This window comes from Perca flavescens, chromosome 23, assembly GCF_004354835.1.
Source record: "Perca flavescens isolate YP-PL-M2 chromosome 23, PFLA_1.0, whole genome shotgun sequence".
NCBI lineage: Eukaryota > Metazoa > Chordata > Actinopteri > Perciformes > Percidae > Perca > Perca flavescens.
The window spans coordinates 7,487,872-7,512,136 of NC_041353.1; the positions used below are offsets into that span (position 1 = coordinate 7,487,872).

Consider the following 24,265-nt stretch of genomic DNA (forward strand, 5'->3'; position numbering starts at 1 on the left):
CCACTTTGTGTCATTTATCATTCAAGACAACATGCTGCTTGAGACAGACAAAAAGAAATAACCACAAAATGCTAATGAGGTAGTTCCTCTTCTGAGGTTACCAATATCCCCCCTAACTACTGAACCTCAGAGCTGTGCACTGGAATAAATAAGAAGTAAGACTTTGAATCAGAGCTTATAATTAGTTGCTAAAACACTGCTTGCTCTGATAATGTGGATTTATCTCTGGATCCAATATGCACAAAGTCTTTACAATGTTTTTTATGTGTGAGCTGCACTAGAAAATAGCTCTGTTTTTAGCTGGAACATGGTAGGATTTCTTGCAAAAGTAAATACTAAACAAGCTTAGTTCCCTTGATCTCTTATCCAATTTAGGGGGATAAGGACCTGATTGTAGACTGGCGGGTTCGTCCAGGGAAGCTGACATGAATGTAGAGAGAAAACCACACAAACAGAGTAAGAGGGAGAAAAGCAGGGAGAATAAATAGATGACAGAGACATGGGTGAACAGGTAGGCTCTAATAGAGTGGGTGTCCTCCTGTTGAGAAGAGTGCTGGGACGAGAAAAACAGCGAATGAGGGTTGTGTGCATGTTGTCATAATACATCCAACAGTATCTAAATGAGGAATTTCTCCAGCCTCAACTAGTACGTTTGAAACAGCAGAATGAGCCTTTCATACACTCATTTTATCTGTCAAAAATCCGTGTCCCAGATTCAAAATATGCACCACAAAGCTTCAGCTTTGGGAATTCTGTCTTAAGTTAAAATCTTAAAACTATTTATTCTGTAGTGTTTCCGCACTGAACTCATGCAATTCAGTTTATTGTGTAACAGATCGATATTCAGGATTATCTGATTATCTAAGTGAAATTTTTGCAGGTTTTCCCTCTTCTGATCAGCTGATGGTGGCTTTCATTGCTCATAGAAGCTCCTCTGGTCTTTTTCTGCTTATTTCAAAATAATCTTGTGTAGGCAGACCTCCTGTCTCATCAAGTTCAAAGACGTGTAAAGAAAGCCAAGCACAAAAAGTGAGAAATGGCAAAGAGGGTGTAGAAAAGGGATCTGTGGGATGTGTGCTTGTTGAATTAAAAAAAAAAAAAAAAAAAAGAATATTGGTCACATTTGCCTTTCAAGCTTCTGTTTGCGCACGTCACATATGCAGTTTACAATGATAACTGTGGCAGATTTACCACTCAAAATTCTAATTTTTAAAGAACGTGCCATTGATTTCAGACAGAGGTAGACAAAAGCAGGCTTCGCATTTCTAGCCAACCAGATTTTCTTGGCTGAAATGACAACTGTCGCTGGCAGATAACATCAGCTGTAGCCAGCTAGCTAATGTTAGCGTCCTAAGGATAAGCAGAGCTATAGGAGCATAATATAAGACCCCCACCACTTCAGGAATGGACTATGTGCTGCAATAGGCAAGCACAATCACAGCCATGAACAATGAAAAATAAACTCTTGAAGGACAATTTGCTACTGCCATTTTATCTGCACTGTTCACTCCACTTTTTACTTATTACTTTCACTTTAAACTATCCACCTGGTATTTTGTTTATTTAATTTCTTTGATGCAACATGTATGTGTGACAAATAAATCTCTTGAATCTTGAGTTAAAACTCCATCTCTGACTGACTCAAAATAAAACGAGAGTCGTGTAAAAGAGATCTTAATTATGTACTTGATGGCTACATGCATGATATTGTGTTAAAGTTGTATATATTATATATTATGAGAGATAAGATCATGCTGTTATTTAACCCTGTTTGGCTGCTTAGCTTACACACTTTTTAAACATTATGCTCTTACTTTTTATGAGAAAATGCTTAGACTTAGTTGCTGGGGTGTACATTTTCACAAATCCAACAAACATCAGGACAGAGCTGCCAACGGTGTAGGAATACTACACAGTGAGTGACCTGTAACCACACAAAATAATGTAGTTAGGCAATGACATTGTTAATGATATGGTAACGAAAGGCCTTGGAAGTAATGCTATATTACTATTATAGGCTTGTTAGCCGAGCACGGCAACAATTGCAATTTATGTCAGAACAGATAAACACGCAGATTCTTTCCCTACGCTTTTGCTTTTGTGTTTTTGGTTTTGGAAATGCAAAAAAAAAAAAAAAAAAAAAAAAAAAAAAAACACCACTACACAAACTTTAAGGCTTACTGTGTATAGTTATGGTTGTTATAACCATAACTGGACAATCACCAACTGAAATACTGCTACAACATGTTCAGTACATGTCATGTATCCTCTTATATTGGTAACTGTGCCTGAACAAACACAATACAGCAGCTGAATGGAATAATGCAAGATAACCCTTTCTCAGGTTGGAAAAAAAAAAAAAATACATCACTGCTATCCAGACGCCCCTTATCTTTCTGGCCAGTAGATGAGAGTTTGGCATTATTGAGTTTTGGGAGACTCGCCGTACCTCATATCCGGCCCATTTTACAGTCTTATCCCAGACGGATGTAATCTGTCCCATTTCATGGATGAATGGCAGCGCTCCTGATGCAACAGCGCTTCCTCACACATGTGTACAGCAAAGAGGCTTGACTTCACTATCCTGAGGGTTACTCATCTGAGTCCTGGATCTTGGCCATGGTTTTATGAGGCGATGCACTATCAGTGTTCCATTCATTTCCCCCAAGAGTCAGGTTTCTGGATAAGTGATGAGCTCTGAGCCAAATCAGCTGCAGAGCTCAGTAGAGTTACTAAAGCAGTCTTATTTTAAAGTGGTTACTTACAGTTTGTGTTTCAAGCTGTGAATAATTGCCAGCTATTGTAACTCAGACATACATTATGTGCACAGACATACAACATGTCTGTGCACATTCTTCCTCAAATATTTCCATGTTAATCGAGTGTGGCCACTGGCAGAGTTGTGCCAAATGAACGCCAATACAAGCAGGGTTAAATATAGCCTGGCTGTCATCTTAGCTTTCCTCCCATCATTTTGGATTTGCAATGGTGGGTGAATCCAGGGGTGACTGTCGGTTTAGTTTTACACACTTAACTCAGCGATGAAAGGGCACACAAACCACAAAAACACAAGCGTTTACGGTGGAACTGTCTGAGGCGCAGACCCACATCAACCGCATTCACAAAATCTGAGATCTTTGTGATAATGTGTTGTAGCTTCATTGTACAATGAGAATCTTAATTATCTGTAATCTTCTGCTTCTCATAATATCTATATGGATTTGTATATATTGAAGCAAAAGAAAGCAAAGAAATAAGACACTGATAAAATAGCTTTTGCATTCCCTAAATCACTTGAAATTGCTTCCTTCTCGGCCCGTTCATCATCTTAATGATCCATCTGGCCCGTTGCTTTACTGACTGCGAGAAAACCTCTCAGTCCGACGATCCAGACAAACAAAACAAATAAACCCTCCAGCCAAAAGACTTGATGGTGAACTGGAGCACCAGGTCGGGGCAGTGCGGCTTCATTACCATCGACACCAGCGACTGTGTGCTTTGATAACCTCTCCCACTGTGGGCCATTACCTGGTTATGGAACCTTTATTGCCACTACCTCTATAAACCTGCATGTCCTCATTCTGAGTCACTTCTAGACACTTAGCCTTTGTGTCCGACACAATTTTGAGTCTGGCTCATGATTAAAGGTGCACAATGCCAGGGATACACTACAGTTGCTTTAAATACAGTCAAATGCACAATTTTAAACAGACAATAAGTGAAATTGTTACTGCCCTTTAGCACAAAATCACACAACGCATCTGTGGGAGGTTAAAAGACTTGTTGATGACTTTGCCTGCAGCTGCAATTACTTGCTTTTATAACTCACTTTCTATTCTTTAGTCTGTTTTTCAAAACTGTAAAACGCACCGCCCACTGGAGATTCAAGATTCTTTGAAATCTGATTGCCCACAACTCAACATAATAGATAGGTATTGTAAGTAGACATTGCTGTGGTGGCTACAGCAGAAAGAGGAAATCAACTTGTCAGCAATGAGACTGGGATTATTTTGAGACGACAGCTAAAGAGTATGGTGCTCGGCCATCACCGCACTTACGTGACAATGACCCTGAGGAACACCAAAAGTCAACTGTACTTTTTCAAAACTAACATTTCAAAAATCTGTTTTTGTGAGAGACGCAGCGTGGAGGTAGATTTGGATGGGATGTTTCATGAGGAGCCAATCAAAAGAATTATTTCTGATTATACATTGGTTAATGATAATACCACCATCTTCCTCTGTGAGCCATAATTAGCCATGGTAAACAGGATGACAATAGAGGAGAAGGCTGATCCCAGGCCATCAATTACTTGTCCTCCTTCTTAAGCTCTGGCTGAGACGCCCTGTGGAAGGGGGCTAATTATTGTTATTACAGACCTGCCCATTATTTCATCCATCTGCTACACACTACAAGTCAATTCTCAGAGCAGAAAAGCAGTCGCAACTAACAAAAATCAAAACACAAACTGCAATTTGGAGTATATTCTGGTTGCGTGTAATTAGAAACATTCACTGTGCCATTACTGAATGCTAATAATTCACCCTGAAACCTACAAACCAGTGCACAGAGATAAAACATGCTCCAATTAAATGTGACATACAGTATGTGGTGACAAACTGTCTGGCTTCCCTGCTATTTCCCTTCTCTGTAAGAGAGAAACCTGGCCTTCAAAGTGGACACATTAACACCTTTTTTATACTGACTAGTCAATGTGGCTGACAATCTCATGATGCAAATGGGCACAGGTGAGCGCTAATGCCAGTAGCATAAAATGGCAGCGGGGGAGGGGTTTTCTTTCTGCCAAATGGTTGCTTGAACTGGTCTGGTAGATGAAAGGGAACTGTGAGCTTTTAATGTGCGCCAAGTTACAGTACTGCAGGATGTTTAGGCTTATATGGAGAGACAGGGCTGTCAGGCAGAAAGCAAGTGGACACAGGTGTATGGTAATTGCAGAAGAAAGCGTCAAGGGGGGAGAGGGAAGTGCACGGCGGGGAATTTAAAATATAACCACTGAAGAAAGTCAAAGGAGAGGCAGCAGGGTAGGGAAAGGGGGCAGCTTATTGTGTGATTTTGTATTTGTGTTAATGAGTGTGTGCATGTAGGGCTCTGTGTGGCTTTGTGTGCATGTGAGTGTGTCTGATACTGGCCAATGCTGTCTGACTCCAGAAGATGTTTTAATAAAAACAATCTTACATGTTTATTTTATGGCACGCTGTGCAACATCATACTCAGATATTTAGTACATAAAATTTAAAAAAAAATCAAACCCCAAAAAAATTTAATTGGTAACACTTTATATTATGGTACACACATTCACCATTAACTACTTGCTTATTAGCATGCATATTAATAGCTTATTTGCTCTTTATTAGCAGTTATAAACCACTTATTAATGCCTTATTCTGCATGACCATATTCTACAACTAACTAAGAGATTACTGCTTACTAATGGTAAGTAGGTAAGTAGTTGTATATGAATTACAATCTTAATATGCTTTGCTCAGTATAAGCCTTATAAGGTGGTCTTACCACAAGAATAGTCATTCTCCCTTAATAACACTATTATATATATTAACACTAATAACTACAGATGTTAATAGTGTCAAACACTTGCTATAATTATGTTTCTTTTACACAACATTATGTCTGAACAGTGCAGGGTCTTTATGATCTGAACATCCGTACATAACTTTTAAGATTATTTTTTTGGGGGGGAGGGGGGGAGAGGAAATGCAGTCAAAGTCATGTTTTTTCTTGACAAGGGTAATCGTAACCAGTGATGTGTTTGGGTGGTTGTTAAAAAAAACATCCTAGTAGGGGTTGTAGGAGAGGCAAAGTGTGTGCTGCTGTATATGTATAATTACAGACAAAGGACCTGTCAGAGGGGAAGTTAGTGGGCACAGACACACACCATTGTAATTGTTCTCACCTGACAAGCCTCCCACATCCATTTTCTTCAGGTTTTTGGCTTCGAGGACGACCACGGTCAACTTGCCAGCAGTGGGAACGTACCGCAGAGAGAAGCAGATATCACCCAGCTTTTCTTGCTGTTGGACAGGCAGAGACATTGCAGAGGTGAGACCAGTTTTAACAGCAACTATTAAATCCAAATTTCCTGCATCACATGCTCACAGCAGATGCTCACTGAGAGGTTAGATGAGGGGACAAAATAGCTCGTAAATTCCCCTCCAAAGCACATTAGAAATTGTTCAGTCAACCATATATGAAGCTCTGCAGTAGGTTGCCTTTTTTAACAGACATGTTGATTTGCTTCAGCAACATTTAATGAGAAAAGCTGCAAGTGCCAGTGTGTCTATATGAAAAGGGATGGTATTAAATACTTACATGTAAAGTACAGTACACTGACACTCAGTTGTTTACAGTAATTATGTTCACTTTGAATAAGGGTGCATGTATGCATACAATTTACAAAAGCGACAGAAAGATGTTTTTGTATTTGCTCTAAGGGCATACGTTTTTATGCACAATGCTTTCTACAGTATTAAGGAATATGCACAGAAAGACCAGCATACATAATTCAGTAGTATAAATTACAATCTCCAAGATAGTTTTGTTCTCTTTGGCGACACCCATGGCAAAAAGCGGTACTTGCAGGTATGTTTTTAGATCTCACTTTCACTTCTTTTTTGAAGAACGTAGAGATACTGTAACTTACAATAAAACATAATTACTAACATTAATCTTTGTCCTTGTTAACCATTACTGCTGCTCTGACAAAGTCTTCTGTACTCTTGATGTGGAACTGTGTATGTCTAATATATTGTAAGCAGTAATAATGAGAAGTGTTTATTTACATTATAGCGTCTGCACAGAACATATGCATATCACAATAAAAATTGAAAAATATGAATGGAGACAATTAATTAGGAGACAAATATGCATGCACAAATATTTCTGGATCTATTTTATATTCAAAACGGTCTGCAGGACAAGCTGTTAACAAGGTTAGTCATCATGTAAGCCAGCTGTCTGCTGTCTTATTGTATAAATGGAAAAAGAATTTCAAAATACTGTAGAAGCAGAAGACGTAGAAGTAAACACACTATTACTTCTACTGCCATTTTGTGAGAAACTCAGCTGTAGCAGGTTTATAATGTAAAATAATGTCTTTCATGACAACCAGAATTTTGTTGATTAAATAAAATGATAAATTATCAATCAACTTCATCTAATTCCAATTAAACTAACCAGAAATATTACAAAAAGGCCTGCTAGTGCTACTGCAGATGCAACTAATGACAGGAACAAAAGATTTACATTACATGTTATAAAAACATACATAACACACTACTTTTAAAATGTACTCTGTAGTTATACTATCAATTATAGAAAAGGCAAGTCAATTTGATTATAGTCCAATATTTCAAATCACAAGTTTGCCTCAGAGGGCTTTGTAAACCTGTACAGCATAATCTCAGAGAACTTTCAGACATGCAATAGAGTCATGTGTACAGAACAGACTAGCAGTAGCTGGACTCTATTGATTTCTCTATTATATGAAATTGGTTTATTATATATCCATGTATTTCATATAACTGTACTTTGCAAGTGGTATATAAATGTAAATTATGATCAAAGTGCTTAAAACAAAAAACATTAACAATAAAGATATTTGTCAATGTGCATTAATATCAATGTATCAGGTATGAAAAGAGATTATATATACAAAATACATACATCAAAACCTATAGCAAGTTTAAAAAAATGACAGTATGTCAAATGCAATGCTTCATATCACACTGCAGCATCTCTTCAGAGTCAGAGCCAATCAAATGCACAAGTCCCTGCATGTTTGCAATCTATGGATTTGGTCGCTTATTTTGGGTTGAATGCTTTATAATATCAGCTCCCACTTTTGTTCGACACTCATCAACTTTACTGGAAAAGTACTGACTGCAATCACTTCACTGGTTCACACAAATCACCATCACAAACACAGCCTCATCATGGCACACTGATCAGAGAGCTATTCATATTCTCGCCATATCTCTTATCAACACAAGGAGGAGATGCAGTCAATAACGTTCTCTCAGGTCACACCTGCGTAAGGTGTGGCCATTTTTAACAGAGATTAATTCAGAGGAAACTGGACCTGAATATGAAACCTTTGTTTTATTTCAGGAGTCTTTGTTTAAGTTCCAATCAAAGCCTCTTGCAGAATCAGCGTGCCGGAAATGGCTGCAGTGTTTTGTAATATCAAGGGCCCCCCCACCTAACCTGACTCCGCCAGATGGATTGCTTCGCATTTGCTCGGCATATCCATCTGGAAACTTTCCGTTGGAGAACTTTTGTGAATGGGCGGAATACTGGTTATTTGATTGGATGAACCATCTATCTATCACCTATGTTGGTGATAGACGGGCCAAATCAACCAATCAGATCCACGAAGCGTATGAAAATACAACCACAAGCCCGCCCCTGCTGCTGCAGGCAAAGCATAGCTCGTAAGCTCAGCATGCAAGCAACACGTTGCTAAAGGATATTTGCCATTTGTGTAACGAGAATTTAGAAATAAAAGTCACCATTTCAGGTTCCCGGACCATATTCCAAAAGAAGGATCCAAGAGAAAAAAAGCATTAGCGAGCGGCTAACAGAATTAGGGCTACCGCTGGCTGATAATACTTGTTAGCTGATTGGATAAACCATCGGTCTATCACCACCTAACCCACCTTAAAACCAACGCTGATTGGCCCGGTCGTTTGGCTAACGGCTCCAAATTTTCTCTGCCTCAAGATGCCAGACTGATCTGCGAGTGGAAAACTGGAGCTCGCGAGATCAGGACGGTCTCACGAGGCTACCCCCCACCCATTTCATTGATCATCCACTACTCTGACTTGTAGTTGCACTACAATAACAATGCCTAAATGCTCTTCCATTAATGACGAGGGCAGAGTTTTAATCAACACAAATCAACGCTAGCAAGAGAAGGAGCAACAGTTAATTATGCCTTTCAACAGCAGTGACCAGGCTCTTTGATATTTTCTATTAACTGTAAAAGGCCAACTGCTGCCTTTTCAACTTAAAGGGCATTTTTGGAACTTGCTACTTCAGAGTTGACCTTTAAAGTAAAGAGGATTGTGTTACCTGTGTGTAGGTAGTAGAGTATTAAATCTTCGCTGAGTCTCTTTCTTTGTGCGTTTAGACTGATATGCTTCCTCCTTAAAGAGCTTTATTTTCATTGTATGTATTTAAAATGATTGGATCCCCATCTTTTTGGCTTGTTATCACATTATCTCATGGGGCTACTCACCCAGAGAGGAATTTTTCTCCTCAGACGGTTTCATTTGCATATTTCAGGCCTGAAGAGGTAATAGTTTTATTTTACAAAAAAACAAAACAGAAACAGTCTGAAAAATATACAATTTCCTGTAGTATAGAAACTGCTGGGCCCACAGCCTACTGCTTCGAAGCCTGGCATCACCTCCCAGGTGGCAGCATACGGTAACGTCTTCCATGAGTTCACCTGGAACTCCCAAACCCCCAAGTCTGTTTCTTTCTGCCATTGTTTTTTTCTCACATAGAAACCAGGCTGGATAAAGTTAACATAACAGACGTTAGGTCCGCAGGAACAACTGCTAACGGTAATGTCAGCTATCATAGCTAACATCTACTGTACACTATACACTATCGGCGCCAGGATATTGATTGTCGGTGGGCCTCCAGAAAACTGGATGGGCCAGTTAAATTAAGCCAAAAAAAAATCCAGGTTCCCCCTGCATACAGACAGCCAGACCAGAGACTATTTGGCCAGACACTAACGTTAACGTTAGCCCAACTGTTACCCTACTTGCCTTGCTGGTGTGAGGGGGGGTGGCTACGGGAGGACTTGATGGGGAGAGTGCGGCCGAGCAGGATGGTAACTCGTCACTTGTAACCGCGTTACTTAAAATGTCCTCCTCCTGCTCCTCGGAGCGTTTCTTGCTGAATTTAAATGAAAACGAGCTGCTTTGCGGTTCATATTAGCTAATAGCTACCGTCTGTGTCTTTATTTTTTTTTTTTTTTTGAGCTTGCTTGAAAAGCTTGCGCGCAACGTCATTCATTTCATTGGATCACTTGCTGGTGATGATGCAGCCTGTGGGCGGGGCTTAAGAGGCCACACGTGGGGTAGAAGCCGCTGATTGGCTGAGAAGCTTTCACTCAAAGCTTCCCTCGGGCTGCTTATTGGATGAACTGCTAGAATGAAAATAACACACCTTACTCACTATAGGCCTGGGTCAAAATGGGTGGGCCCGGACCTAAAATGGGTGGGCCCAATGGTAGCGCCGCGGGTGTACACTATCCACTAGTCTTGCATTGTCAGACCGTCCTCCACAGCGCTGCGAAGGAGGGTCTGGCTAGTCCACACAGCATTCCGGGATGGGAGGAAAAAAGTGCCCTGGTTTATTGGCATTTCTTTAAACCAATCACAATCGTCTTGGGTGGTGCTAAGCGCCGGACAGAGCCAAGGTGCCGCTGCAAAATAGCCTCGGGAAGGAACTTGTTTTGGTGGAACATGTGTACGTTTAAAGGTTGTTTTAGTCGTGCAACAGAAAACTCAGATTGGACAGATAGTCTAGCTAGCTGTCTGGATTTACCCTGCAGAGATCTGAGGAGCAGTTAACCATAGACCTCAGAAATTGACTGGAAATTAAAATTACAACACAAAGAAAGCGGAAGGTAGCGGACATCCGGCCGAAAAGAGTGACATGTGGCGGAATTTTGTGGATATAGACTAGTTATACACTGACTATGGCTAAGTGCCTTATACAACCCCACTTCAAAAATATCTGAACTATCGCTTTAAGACCTGCTCTAAAAATAATAATTGAGTTTTGTTTGCAATCATCAACAGGTATAATAGCTGAGCTGCCAAGACAATGAAGACCTTTGGCAGGTCAATTTGCAGCTACTGAGGCAGATCCGAGTTCTGCAAACCCCTTGGCATCGCACATAACCTAAAAAGGTTGTTGTCAAATTGATTTACCGTATTATCACTTCTATGCATTCCCAATCACTGTTAAGAGCCATATTGTGATTATCACATTCAATTAATAAATGTAATAATAAGACATTTCAATACTTTTCATCAGTTCAAAGTTAGAAGTAGCAATTTCCATGGTCTGCCTACTCAACTGGTCTCCACGAAGCTTGAACACTGCAACGCATCGCTCCAGTGTCTCAAGCCTTGCGTAAAATTGCCGGGTGCGGCTGTGCGACCACGCGCTAAGAAGTAGTGATGCCCTTCAACTTTAACAACACCAGCAGCCATTCAACACTGCTATAATTAACCTTTAAATCAAACTGCTGTAATGCTAAAAATGAGGTTCCCCTGGCAACATGTGCTATATGCCATGACATTTACCATGAAAATTGAATCTCCTGAACTGCTGCCTGGAAAGTCACACTTCTATTAATTGAAGGGGAAGTGTGGACATCTGATTAAGTGACATTTCCAGGAGAGATGGATTACTTCAGCCACGGCATCACATTTGTGGTTTGAGCACAATTGGCTTGCTGAACACAGCAAAAATAATCATTGTGATATCACTTATGCAAGCACCAATAAAAAAATACTGTTATTAATGAAATAGCAGCTACCAGACGAACAAATCTGAGCCCTGACACATGAGACAGGTGTCACAGAATGATTTCAAACCTACTCATTTCCCATTTTCGAGGTAGTGATTTAACGTTTGGCATGTGTGTCTGCCTACAGAGGTTTCATAAGTCTTACCTCCTCCTTTTCAGCGCAAATCAGATCCCGCCACTCCTCTGTTACGTGGCTGAAGTCCACCTTGTTCATGGGCACCTTGATGTCGCCGATGGCATCGTGTTTGGAGAAGCGGTCAAAATCGTAAACCGTCATTACCAGTGTCTTTCCACCGAGCTCCACGTAGGGGACCTGAGGAGGATGATAACAGAAACAGGTCAAAAAGGGGTCATACTGTCTCATTATGGGAACTAGCATATATAGTGTTCACAACAACTACTTTGATGGCTCACCATATATAATCCATTTTAACAGTAACAGCAGAAGTTTATACAAACAATTGGAGCTTGTCTAAAGATAGACACATTGCGCATAGCAGAAATGAACGACATAAGTGAGTCACTTTTTGCTAACTTTGGCCTGTTAGCTCTTGAGTATACTCCTCTGCTGCTGCCCCTGACTCCTATTTAGATGCCCAGTGTGTTATCATGACGGAAAAACGACTACTGATATGATAAAAGATTGCCTAAGTGTTAGCTAGTGAGCATGTCGTCAAAAGCTGAAGTCATTAAATATTTTTAAAGTAAACACGATATCAATAGGGGCTTTTAGAAAGTAAATCCTCTTTTTCTTCTACATATCAGTCCACCGAGTCTATGAGCTCTGTGTTGGGAGGTTTACTTTTAAAACATATTCCCCTACAGATTACTGAATACATTGCCAATACTCAAACTAATAACTTACTAATAACTACATTAGGGCTGAACGATTTTTGAAAATAATCTAATTGCGATTGCGATTCGATATTTATTTTTTTAAGCTCTTTGTCTTCTGTATTATTCAACAAAGACAAACAATAAATTATTGTATAGTATGAACAACACACAATTACACACTAGACAGTTAAATAAGTAAAAACACATACATACATATTGTATATATATATACATATATATATATATACATACATATATATACACACATATATATACACACACACACACATATATATATATACACACATATATACACATATATATATACACACATATATACACATACATATATACATATATATATACATACATATATATACATATATATATATACACACACATATATATACATACATACACATATATACATATATATATACACACATACACACACCTATACATACATACACACACACACACATACATACATACATACATACATACATACATACATACATACACACACACACACATATATATACATACATACACACACACACACACACACACATATACATACATACATATACATACATACACACACACACACACATATACACATTTTTTTACAGTGCACAGAGAGGAGCTGCCTCCAGCCCCTCCCCCTTGTGAAGTTGCGTGCCGTGTGCATGACACCGTCAACACTGCACTAGCTCAGAGAGGCTATCGTTACGTTAGCTGCTGGTGGTCTTGCCGTGGGATTAACTGTACTAATAAAACCGTTGAAACACCGCGGCCACGCTGCTGTGAAAGCTCCCCGAACCGTCATTTATCAGTCTGGTTGTTACCCCTCTCAGTGGCAGCTCCTCCACCCATATCTTTATAACGGAGCTAACCGCTAACCGGAGCTAACCGCTAATCAGAGCTAGCTCGTTGCCAACCGAGCCTTCAGTTCTGCGTGCCTGTATCCATTAACTGCATGTATGGACTCGAGCCCGAGCAAAACCCTTCATTTTATTAAAATGGCTGTAAAAGTTTTAAACTTCAAGTCAGAATTGTTTGAATGACAGAGATCAGCTCAAGGTACAGTGTAGCGTTAGCGTGCTAAGTTGATGCATTCTCTGCGTAGTGCAGACTGATTTGCTCTCGCGAGTCATCAAATCGAGACCAAATCGCAGCCTTTGCGATTAGGAAATCGCGTTTTAACATATCGCGATATTATCGCAAATGCAATTAATCGTTCAGCCCTAAACTACATACTCAAAATAAACTACTATGGGCGCCCGGACGCAAAATTACGAATCCCACTATGGCCACGCCAAGACCCGCCCTACGAAGCAGCTCGATTGGTTGGGGTTAGGCATTTCACCTCGAGTGGTTAAGGTTAGGGTTATGGGATTGGTCAGGGGATAGGACCTGTACATGTAAGCATGGACGCCTGGCCAATAGTAGTGTGTGAACGCTATTGAAGGGCGGGTCTTGGCGTGGCCATAGTGGGATTCGTAATATCGCCGCCCGGATAGCTCAGTTAGTAGAGCGGAGCGGGTGCCCATATATAGAGGTTTACTCCTTGACGCAGCGGGCCCAACCTGTTCGACTCCGACCTGTGGCCCTTTGCTGCATGTCATTCCCTCTCTCTCTCCCCTTTCATTTCTTTTGCTGTCCTGTCAATAAAGGCCTAAAAATGCACAAAAAAATAAAAAAACTACTAACTACATACTCAAAATAAACTTTTAGTTTCATACATTTAATTTAATATAGTCGGTCCTGAACTTTAACAGAAGAGATTGTGATGCTTCTAAAGTTAATTAAATGCCAAGCAGAAGAGTCAGGTGTGTTTATGTGCTTTTTGGAGTGGGTGGATGGTGATGTTGTGGGTGATTCTGTCTCCAAATCAATCCCTACTCTTCCAGCCCCCGCCCTGACAGACAGTGTTATCAGGCCTGCAAACGGGGATGGATAAAAGACAGGTGGGTACTTGTGATCCCTGATTGCGTTCAATTTTGGGACGAAACTTATTAAATGGAAATGGCTTGTTACAAAAAAAAAAAAAAAAAAAAAAAGAGAGCAAGGGAATGATAAAACTCCCTGGGGTGACCTTGACATTATCTCATAAAATCATCTCTTTTTTTTGACATTACTTATAATCACATGTGCGGTTTTGGATTTGGAATTACATATTATGAAAAAAACACAAAAATAAACCTTGTATTGAGATGAATATCACATCACATTATGCTTAACACCAAACACCTGCGCTCTTTTACAGACGGGTGAAAAACAAAACTTTCCTCACTGCTGAGCAGCAGCCATGCATCTATTATGGCTGAGGCAAGGCCAAGGTGTAGCGGTGCATCTGCCTGTGTTAATCCCAATCACATTGAGCCTCAGTGTGTGTATTTGAGTGTAAATGTGTGTGTGTGTGTGTGTGTGTGTGTGTGTGTGTGTGTGTGTGTGTGTGTGTGTGTGTGTGTGTGTGTGTGTGTGTGTTTGTGTGTGTGTGTGTGTGAGAGAGAGATATTATGTCAGGAACTTGTTAATGTGCCAGCTGGTTACTGTCTCCACACATTTCCAGCATTCATGACTGCATGCAAATTGTCAGTGGAACCAAAAGATTTCCAGCCACCAAAAAGTGACTTGAAATGAGCAAATGTTTTTGAACATTCAAGTGAAATTTGTGAGGTTGTACCTTGAAAGTGAACTGCTCATTGAAGACAGGATTCAGGGTCTTCCTGTGGACCTTGGTCTCAAACTTCTTCTTCTTGTCCGGCAGCAGGTAGACCTTTACGTATGGGTCAGATGTGCCACCCATGTCCATAGCAGGAAGCTCTGCGGCCTGGATGATCCCCACCATGAGCTAAAAGAGGAACACCAAGTGTAGAAAAGTGAGGGACAGCATATCAAACTGTCCACTAATCCAACTAATCAAGCACTGCACCTTCATCCCACCAAAATCCTTACAGAAAAACCATATATTGGTTAATGAAAGGTCTAGAAATATCTCGTCTTGTCTTTTGATATCACTAGCAATCAATCATTCATAATTGTGGCTTATAGATGATTTGTCATTTTTCTGGGATATGGCAGCGATATTAGAAGGTTATGTCTGCAGCAGCTGACAGTAGCTGAAGAATTTGTAAAGGTCAGGATGTGTCAGAGTAGGAATGAGAGGACTGTTTCTTTTCACATAAGGCGGATAATTGATAACCACAATGGGGGGCCACGGTGGCTGATTGACCTGCCAGTCAGAGTCTCTACTCAAAGGCCTCTCACGACACCCAGCTAGTCAGTCAATCAACTTCCTATCAGGCAGCCATCAAGCAGAAATCTGGAGGCTGACCAGGGCGCTCAGCCATGGAGCTGTACAGCTGTCGGGAGCTGCATCAGTTTACTTTGTGGGGCTAACGGTGACACAGTGGTATATAAAAAAAAAAGGAGGAAACAATGACAATTAGCTCCAGTTGGTAATAGCAATAAGGCCAACAACCATAGCTTGATATGTTTTTCTTTTTCTTACAGAGCCAAGGTAGGACTTTGAAATGCTTCAGAACTTCTCAGAAGCAGAGCTGCACTGAAACTAACAATGAATTTGAATGGGTGGAGGTTTTTTGGCCATTCAAAAGAAAACGGTAAGGGGGTAGGAGGTGGTAAATAAAAACAAACATCCATGTACTTGAATTAGATGTAGGCTAGGATCAAAGTTCATTCTTGACCTTGGAAACAGTAGTTTGACAAAACAACCCCAACTTAAACAACTAACTTAAACTCCAAGGAGCTAAATGTACCTCATGTGACTGTTCTTAATCTCTGCGTTTGTGTACCAACACCCCAACTACAGTGCTGTCATTAAACACGTGTATGGCACAGGTTAATGGTAACCATTTCTTATATTACACAGTATCTATCTCAGTACTACTCTATGTACAGATCTGCATTGGATGGTGAGACAATAGTGAACACAAGACAAGAACATCATGGATTGATTAATAAACTGCTCCTCAGGTTATGCACAACATTTTCTTGACATTACCTTGAAAATGCACTGCAAACACTGAAATGAGATTCTGTCATGATTTCAACGGACCCCTTTGACATAAATATCATTTTAAGATTGCACATCTGTGTGTAGCTTATCGAGATTCAGTTTACATATCTCAGAGGGTAAATAAAAGATATACAATTATTCTACGTGTTTTGCACTGTAGTGCTGTGAAGTGGCACTTGGATTTGGAGTGTAGCAAATCATCCTTGCATGCTGTCCTACTGATTTCCACCCCATCCATCAGTGCAGTCTGTGGCAGACACAGCATGTCACACCATAGCCGAATTTCCATCAAACACTTTTGGTATAGTACCTTTAGAACCATAGGTTACCCATACCTAAAAATTAGATCCGTTTTGGGTTTCCACTGCAGATGGTTCTCTTAAATGGGGTTGTTACTGTGGACAGCCACACGCTAAGAAACGAGCTGAAAAGCCTTTTTATTTCTCATTGCTCAAGCTCTCACTGTATTTCCTTATCACTTAAGATGCAGAGAAATGGCTGCACCAATAGTGAACTACAGTGTTTCAAGCTTCTAGTTTTAGTAATGGATCAGAGTGCTAGATACCTCAACAGAGGGGTAACAAAAAAACAGGATGGAATGGAGCCATATTGGTACCATCCACAACTTTTGACAATGGAAACGCAAAAAAAAAACCCAGTCTAATGTGTAACGAACTGAACTGAACTTGACTGCTTGGTGGAAACAAGGCTCATCTTTACTGGGAGACGCACTGGTTCTTCAGAAAAGAAATAAGAAGAACAGGAAGTGGTTGGAAATGTTGATATGTCGTTTGCTGCTTCAGCTAATTGTATCTTTCCTCATGCTATATGACACTACGGTTGACGTTCACAACACCAACTCAACACTTTTGCTTAAAATCAAACCAAGCAGAGAGCACTCCTGAAAGTAAAATTATGCATATCTTTTCTCAAATTTAATTTAGTCCCCAACTGTGAGTCTACTGAGCTATTCCTACATTCACTTAGCCTTCATTTTCTCTAAATTGGGTTAAGTAAAAGACTTTTTGAAAGCATCTTTCATTACAATAACTAAGTAATATGGTGTTACATGGTAATTTTCCAACTGCTACCATTTCATTTAAAAATGGTATTTCTTGTATGCACTGTGTGTAGTTTACATATCATAGCCAGAGCTTTTTACATCAACTAAATCAACTCTTTTCTCAATTAATCATTTATACAATACCATTTCACAGAATACATCCATCCCACATTCTGTGAGTCCAAGGTGACATCTTCAATCTACAAACATACTTGTTCTCGTTGTGTCGCCAAGCAGTCCTTGTCATTTTCCCATTTTTCCATTTTCAATATATGAAACATTACTGCGACAGAATTTTGACAACTTCACACTTTGAATCCTCTACACCAGGGGTGTCAAACTTACGGCTCGTGGGCCAGAACCGGCCTGCCAAAGGGTCCAATCAGTCCCACTTGATGACATTGCAAAGTGTGTAAATTGTAGAGTAGTAATTAATTCCAATTCCAAATTTACTACTATTTGATATTTATTTGATTGTATATTTTAGCGGAACAAAAACTTCTTCCGGAGTCAGTGGATCCTCTTACTTCACAAGTAATCAAATAACTTAGTATTTCAGCACTAATTCTAACTATTATTTCTAACAGCTGACTATTGACTATTCCACATTTGAGAGCTAAACTAAATAAAAAAAACTGTGGCTGTTTGCACATCTGTGTGGGTGTTTCTGTTTAACTGCTGGTATTCAGCCCCCTCTGTTTGTGTGTTACTCTTCAGTCCAGTGAGCAGCACACTGACCAGAATGAGGACAGGATGGTGATTCAGCCCTTGGCAGCTTATCTTGGACGGCTTTGTCCCAAATGCATCATGGCTCTGCTGTGAGCACTTTGGTACAAGTAAAAGTACCAATAACAAATTATGAAAATATTCCACTACAAGTAAAAGTCCTGCATTCAGCACCTTACTTAAGTAAAAGTATTATCAGCTACATTTAAAGTATCAAAAGTAAAAGTACTCTTTGTGCAGTAAAATGTTCCTTTTTATTTCTGATGTTTCTGGATTAATTTTACTGCTGCATTAATGTGTAAGTTGAATTTTACTACTGTAAATTTTTAAGGTTGTGCTAATTTTAAATCCTTTCTATACTGTTGGGTAGTTGGGTATCTACAGCAATGCCTCATTGCTATAAGTTCATCATATGTTTGTAGCGTCACTGTCCTGTGAGAATCACATATCTTAAAAAAAGAACTTTTCATGGTGTGACAAAAACAGCCCTATTTTCAGCTTTGTGACAATGCCTTTTCCAGCAGCCAAGAAGCTTTTTAAATGGTTTATTTAGCTTAAGACGTAGGAGAATTTTCTCTGCACATAAAGTGTTCCTTAGCTTCATCCTTCAGTGTAACACAAGCATTCAACATCAACACATCCGGAGATACAGGATTTTTACTGGACAGAAAGGTGATGAAAAACTAATCTAAAAAGTAATTAAAGCTGTCAGACACACGTAGTGGAGTTAAAAGTACTTTACTTTCCACTGAGATATAGTGGAGTAGACGTATAAAGTTGCATAACATGGAAATACTCAAATAAAGTACCTTTACTTTGTAATTAAGTACAGTAGTTGAGTAAATGTACTTCGTTGCATTCCACCACTGCACATACACACACTTCCAAAGACGACCAATAGTCCCTTTCCTGACTAATATTTACTGAAGCAGCTGTGTGTTATCTCAAAAATGGACCGTCTCAAGGAAATTCTGAAATAAATAATAAAAAGAAATATAATGATTTTTTGAAATTCATCTCTTCTTAATAATGACTGCCAAATTCATATACTCTGGACTGGACACAATGCAAGAGGCTTGCTCTTGACCTGCGAAAAGAGCAATGAATATGGTAATGATGTTGAAAGTGGGAATGACATTATAATTCTCTTCCTGCTGTGCTGAGGGGGCTCTTTGTGGTTCATTTGCTGTGTATTTGTCTGATGTAGCCGCATCATCGCTCCCTGAGTGATTTGGATCTTTTACTAAATCTTTTCATCTCATTAGTGTATAAACCCAGAGTCATCAACACCAGGGGCAGCAGCAATTTGTGGTGGTTAACAGACAGAAACAAAGCTGAGACTCTTTGCCATGAGGACCTGACATTAATCTCTGCACGTCTTTTCACACTCTTGCCTAAGTCTCTGTACACACAAACCAGTGTTTCCCCTTTTTCTTGGCAGGGTGGAACATTTACCGACAGATCTCTCAGGCCATAAAGGTAAAGTCTCTTTTGCAATCTATATATTATATTATTTAAAAGTGCTTACGGCAGGATCTTAAATGAGGCGTGTTTTCAAATTTTTAGACAAATTGGTGTGTAAAATATGTGTGGCTAATTGGTGACAGTTTACCCAAAAGTCACATAAGTTCCTTTCACACATGCACTCCAACCCTGAACTTATCTAGCAAATGTCCAAGTCAATTGAACTGGATATTAAATGGCCTTTCCCCTGCCAGCTCCCTAGTACAAAGTCTGTGTAATGTTTGATTGAGCCCAAAGTGTGAATAGAGCCGCTCATTGTCCAGAGAATTCACAGAGAACAAGTGGGCATGTTGCTGATGTTTCTATCATGCGGCTGGTACAAAACCGGAAGAATACAAACATCCGAGGGCAAAAAAAGAAGGGTTGAATTACACAACAAAAATGTATAACTGGAGAGACGAGGAGATGCGGAACTTCTGTCGAAAAGGGCCTTCGCAAATGTTAGACAAATTCAAGGAATGGCAAGAGACTTGGTTGTTTATGACCAAATTATGAACCGGCTACATGACCACAGACTAATCCAGAAGTTAGAAGTTAGATGCTGAATATCATTTCCCGATCATATCACCAGACAGAAGACTTATATTGGATGATCCTGCAAAATCCCGCCCATTTATCATCCCAACTTCACTACATAAAGGGCATACTACTTCCTGCATTGGCACAGAAATGTTATGGACTCATTTTGTCACTTTGAGTGTACCTTCTCGGCAAAGATATAGGCTAAACACTTTAGTCAAGGTCGGACCACACATTGAGCATTACATATCAAGCATACTCTGATCTTAAACTGTGCAGTGTAGAATCATCCAGTATGAACGTGATTTCCAGGGGCATTAGGTTCGAACAAAACAAAAAAACCATCTTCATGCTTCAACGGTGATCAGATATTATCTCTAACTGCAAATGATCCCAGTCATTGTTGCCATGTATTTAGTAAAAAAGGAAATGTCACACAGAGCCTTCTACTTTATAAAGAAACCCACAGCCAAGACATTAAACCAATCACGTGTGTCAGTGTGTGATGCTCACATTGATTGCATGGGCCTCAACACCTCAGGATTAAAAATAAACATTTCCTGAAGGCCACGGTGCCTCTGGACTCTTCGTCACTGAGCTGAAAGTGGGTCAAATGAGTGGCTGCCTCCCCGGGTTTTTAGGTCTGTCTGCTGGGAGCTTTGTGTAATGAGCCACGTTACACTTTAGCTCCACTGTGGATCCTATTACCAGTGTAATCAAGAACCTCATAGAGAGACCTGTCACTGCCTCCCACTACATTAAAAGATCCCTCTGTGAAATGCTGTCCACATAATATCCCCTTTTCATAAAATGAAAAATATTTGGTTGTTTTGTCTCTAAAAGAAATAAGGGCCTGGTTGACTGATGGTGTTGAGTTGTATTAGCATCATTATTGACTCTGTGTATTGATGAATATTGCAAAGGTTAAGGGGTTACTGAAGGGGGCGCAAACCTTTGCCAGATTGTTACTTGGTGTGTATAGGAGCAGTGTTGCTGTCTAATCTCCGGCTGTCAGTTCTGTTTATAATGGGGAGTTAGCTAGCACAGTGAGGGACAGCGCATTGTTCACGCACCGTGTCTATTATCTGTCATACAACATCTGGCGCCAGAAAGCTGATGCGGTTCCTCATTCTGCTTTTTTAAAACTCAGCTGCTGGAAAAAATAAAGCAGATGGGTATCTGCAGGGGCTGTTTTCAATCAAGTAGAAAGAAAGAAACAAATTCAGAGCCAAACGAAGTCCCAATAGTGTACTGTATCTTTTCACACGGCTCAGTTGCGTATGCACAAACTCAACCACCATGATGTCCCCGTGAGATTGCTCTCAAGCTTCAGTGAGCAAACTGTGTTTACAGCAGTGGTAACGCAACAAAAGGAGAATGTTGTGCAAAACCTGGGTTGGATCCCTGGAGAGATGAAAAGATGGACCCTCCTCAGAAGTTGGGTGTGACCATACTTACGAAGGAGGACCTTTTGCAATAACGACACACACAGAGAGATTTGGAGAACAGGCCCTTACCGTATTCTCGGTGAAATTGTAATCCAGGGAGTATTGTAATTTGCCCAGTTTCTGGTCCTCCTTGGGCTCTGCCTCTTGCTCCGTTTCAGTCAGCCCTGTCTCCGCATCCTCCTCATCCTTCAAGGCCTGAAGGAAACACCCACCAAGAGTCAGTGTCGCCAGTTTCTCGTTGGTGCTAGCACCCAGCCAGCCGTTCCCCGCCCAGGTCCTTCCAGTGGACCTACTCCTGTAAAAGCTGCCACTTGTTTTATGGTGTATAGGGGGGAAAACAGGGGGGGAGCAAGCACTAAAACACAATAGCAGTTAACACCAGGACATGCTTTGTGATGCACTAAAGCCCCGGGCCTGGTCCCCTGATGATGCTTTTCTATCAATCTCTGGGTGTTTCTGTCTAAAGGGAGGAAAGATCAAATGATGTCGCCAGAGATGTGAGCGATGGGCAGGCATTAGAGGGGGAGAAGAAGGGGGAGGAGGGTAGAGAGAGGACAGAAAGAAGGAGAGAGAAGATGCTTCCGGAAAAGATTACTGTAAGACAATTCCCTTGATGTTATTTCAGGCAGATCAAATCTCTGGCAAAAACACATATCAACTGGGAAGAGTCTGAAGTGGTAGAGAGTGAGAAGTGAAGTTGCCTTTTTTGCTAGCCTGGCACTGAGGTAAGGGTAGCAGGTGGTGGCATTGGTGGTGGGTAGAGGAAGGGTGGTGGGGTGGAGGAGTTTGTTATAAGACCAACATGCGATTGAAGAGGCAAAGACTAGCTCTCAGGGTCATTCATTCAGCGTCAAAAGTTGCCTTCCAAGTTATCTCTTTCGTTAGGCATGCAGAGCATTCTCTGTCGTACAAACCAGTGCTCTCGTGATTACGTCCTCAAGACATACAGTCACATTGTCAACATAACCCCTAAAGCTTTTATGCTATCCCCTACGTCGATGGTAGCTAGAAGCATCATGCCAGCGGTGGGTGGGTAGGTGTTGGTAAAAAGGGTTGTAATGTACATCGGGGCCTGCTCCTATTAGTTTGTCAAGTTGCTCATGTGGAAAGCAAAAGGCTGAACAACACTGACTGGTTTTAAAATGTTCTGCTGAGCCACTTTGGTCTCTGCCTTGTGGGAGCAAATTCGAATTGAGTGGTTTTTAGAGAGAAAAGTGGAGTAGGTTAAAATGATTGAAGAAATATTTTATTAAACATGTAATTTATATGATTTTATAAGGTTAATCCAATGTCTCCACATCTGGGTTCCATGAAAGGTACGATCTGTTTCACCTGGCTTTACAGATGTGAATGCTACTGTAAGTCAAAAGCTTCCTTTTCATCACCAATCAATCCACGTTTGCTCGCTGCCACTCGTTTGAAATGTAAATTAAAGATTTAAAAGGCAGGAGACTTCAGCTTGGCACAAAAAAATCAGCATCGTTCAACCTTGTCAATGCGCACCCAGTGTTTCTTTCATACATATATATGTGCATATGCAAGTTGTACACACATATATACAGCAGATATACATGTACTGTATGCGTAGTTACATATATTTGGGAGTAAGTTGTCAAGAGGCTATAAAAAAAAAAAAAACATCAGAGCAGCAGGCTTAAGAAGATCCAACAGCAATTGGGAACCTACCGCCAGTGACCATCCCGAACAGTCATCAGACACAACACAGATAAGGAGGACATAGAAGGAAGAAACACAAATTAAAACAACCACACACAGGAGTTAACACACCAGAGTCTGGGCACACCAGGAGAAATGACCGCTTGCCTCGGAAGTGGCAGATTCACCGATCTGAGAGATTAGTTATTAGGGCGACCAATAACAGGTATTTTATTTTGATTAATGGCTATTTGAAAATAAAAATTAGATGGTTCTAAGGCAGCCAGAGCATTTGAAATTAATGGAAAATCCTCTCCTCTAACAAGCACAAGTGATGTGCTGTGCTGCAGGTATTTGACTGACCTTGCTGGTTGGTAACGCTGTTCTCTGTTACATGAGAAAATAAACTAACTAAAAGTCTTTAGCATTTGAATCTTAATTTATGCTTTCTTTTACAATAAGTAATGAAGTATGAAAACAGTGTCAGTGGTTTCTGTATTTGATTCAGATCTACGTCTGATGGCAGAGGTGTTGCAGCAAATTAAACACTTTGTACACGATTCCACCAAGGACAGCGGTAAAATGATGCTCCGCTGGTGCAATTAGTGTGCTAACTCCATTTGAAGTGTCAGGGTTTCATTGCTTCCCGTTCTGTACTGTTGAAAGGTAGAGTGTAATCACATTCCCTCCCATTTGTTTTATCGTTTGGTGATGTCATTTCTCTGGGTGGATACCACTTTATTACACGGCAAACCTTACTCACACTCTTTAACATGTAAGCGGGTCCTTATAAGACAAAAAGAAACACAGGAACAGGAACAAAAAGTAGGAGAAAAAAGAGAGATTGAAATACT

At 40.3% G+C, this 24,265-nt stretch overlaps 1 protein-coding gene across 3 annotated transcripts in view; it reads right to left on the reverse strand.

Annotated features, from left to right (window-relative positions):
• Nucleotides 1-24,265, reverse strand: part of syt1a (synaptotagmin Ia) — a 216,405-nt gene that overhangs the window by 7,086 nt on the left and 185,054 nt on the right. For 2 of the 3 annotated variants that reach the window (XM_028570627.1, XM_028570626.1), the window contains 4 exons: nt 21,825-21,950; nt 15,120-15,287; nt 11,739-11,906; nt 5,933-6,050 (listed from right to left, as the gene is read on the reverse strand). In XM_028570627.1, the coding sequence (XP_028426428.1) occupies nt 5,933-6,050; nt 11,739-11,906; nt 15,120-15,287; nt 21,825-21,950 (580 nt within the window). The remainder of the gene's footprint in view (nt 1-5,932; nt 6,051-11,738; nt 11,907-15,119; nt 15,288-21,824; nt 21,951-24,265) is intronic. The other variant, XM_028570628.1, reaches the window with a different exon arrangement.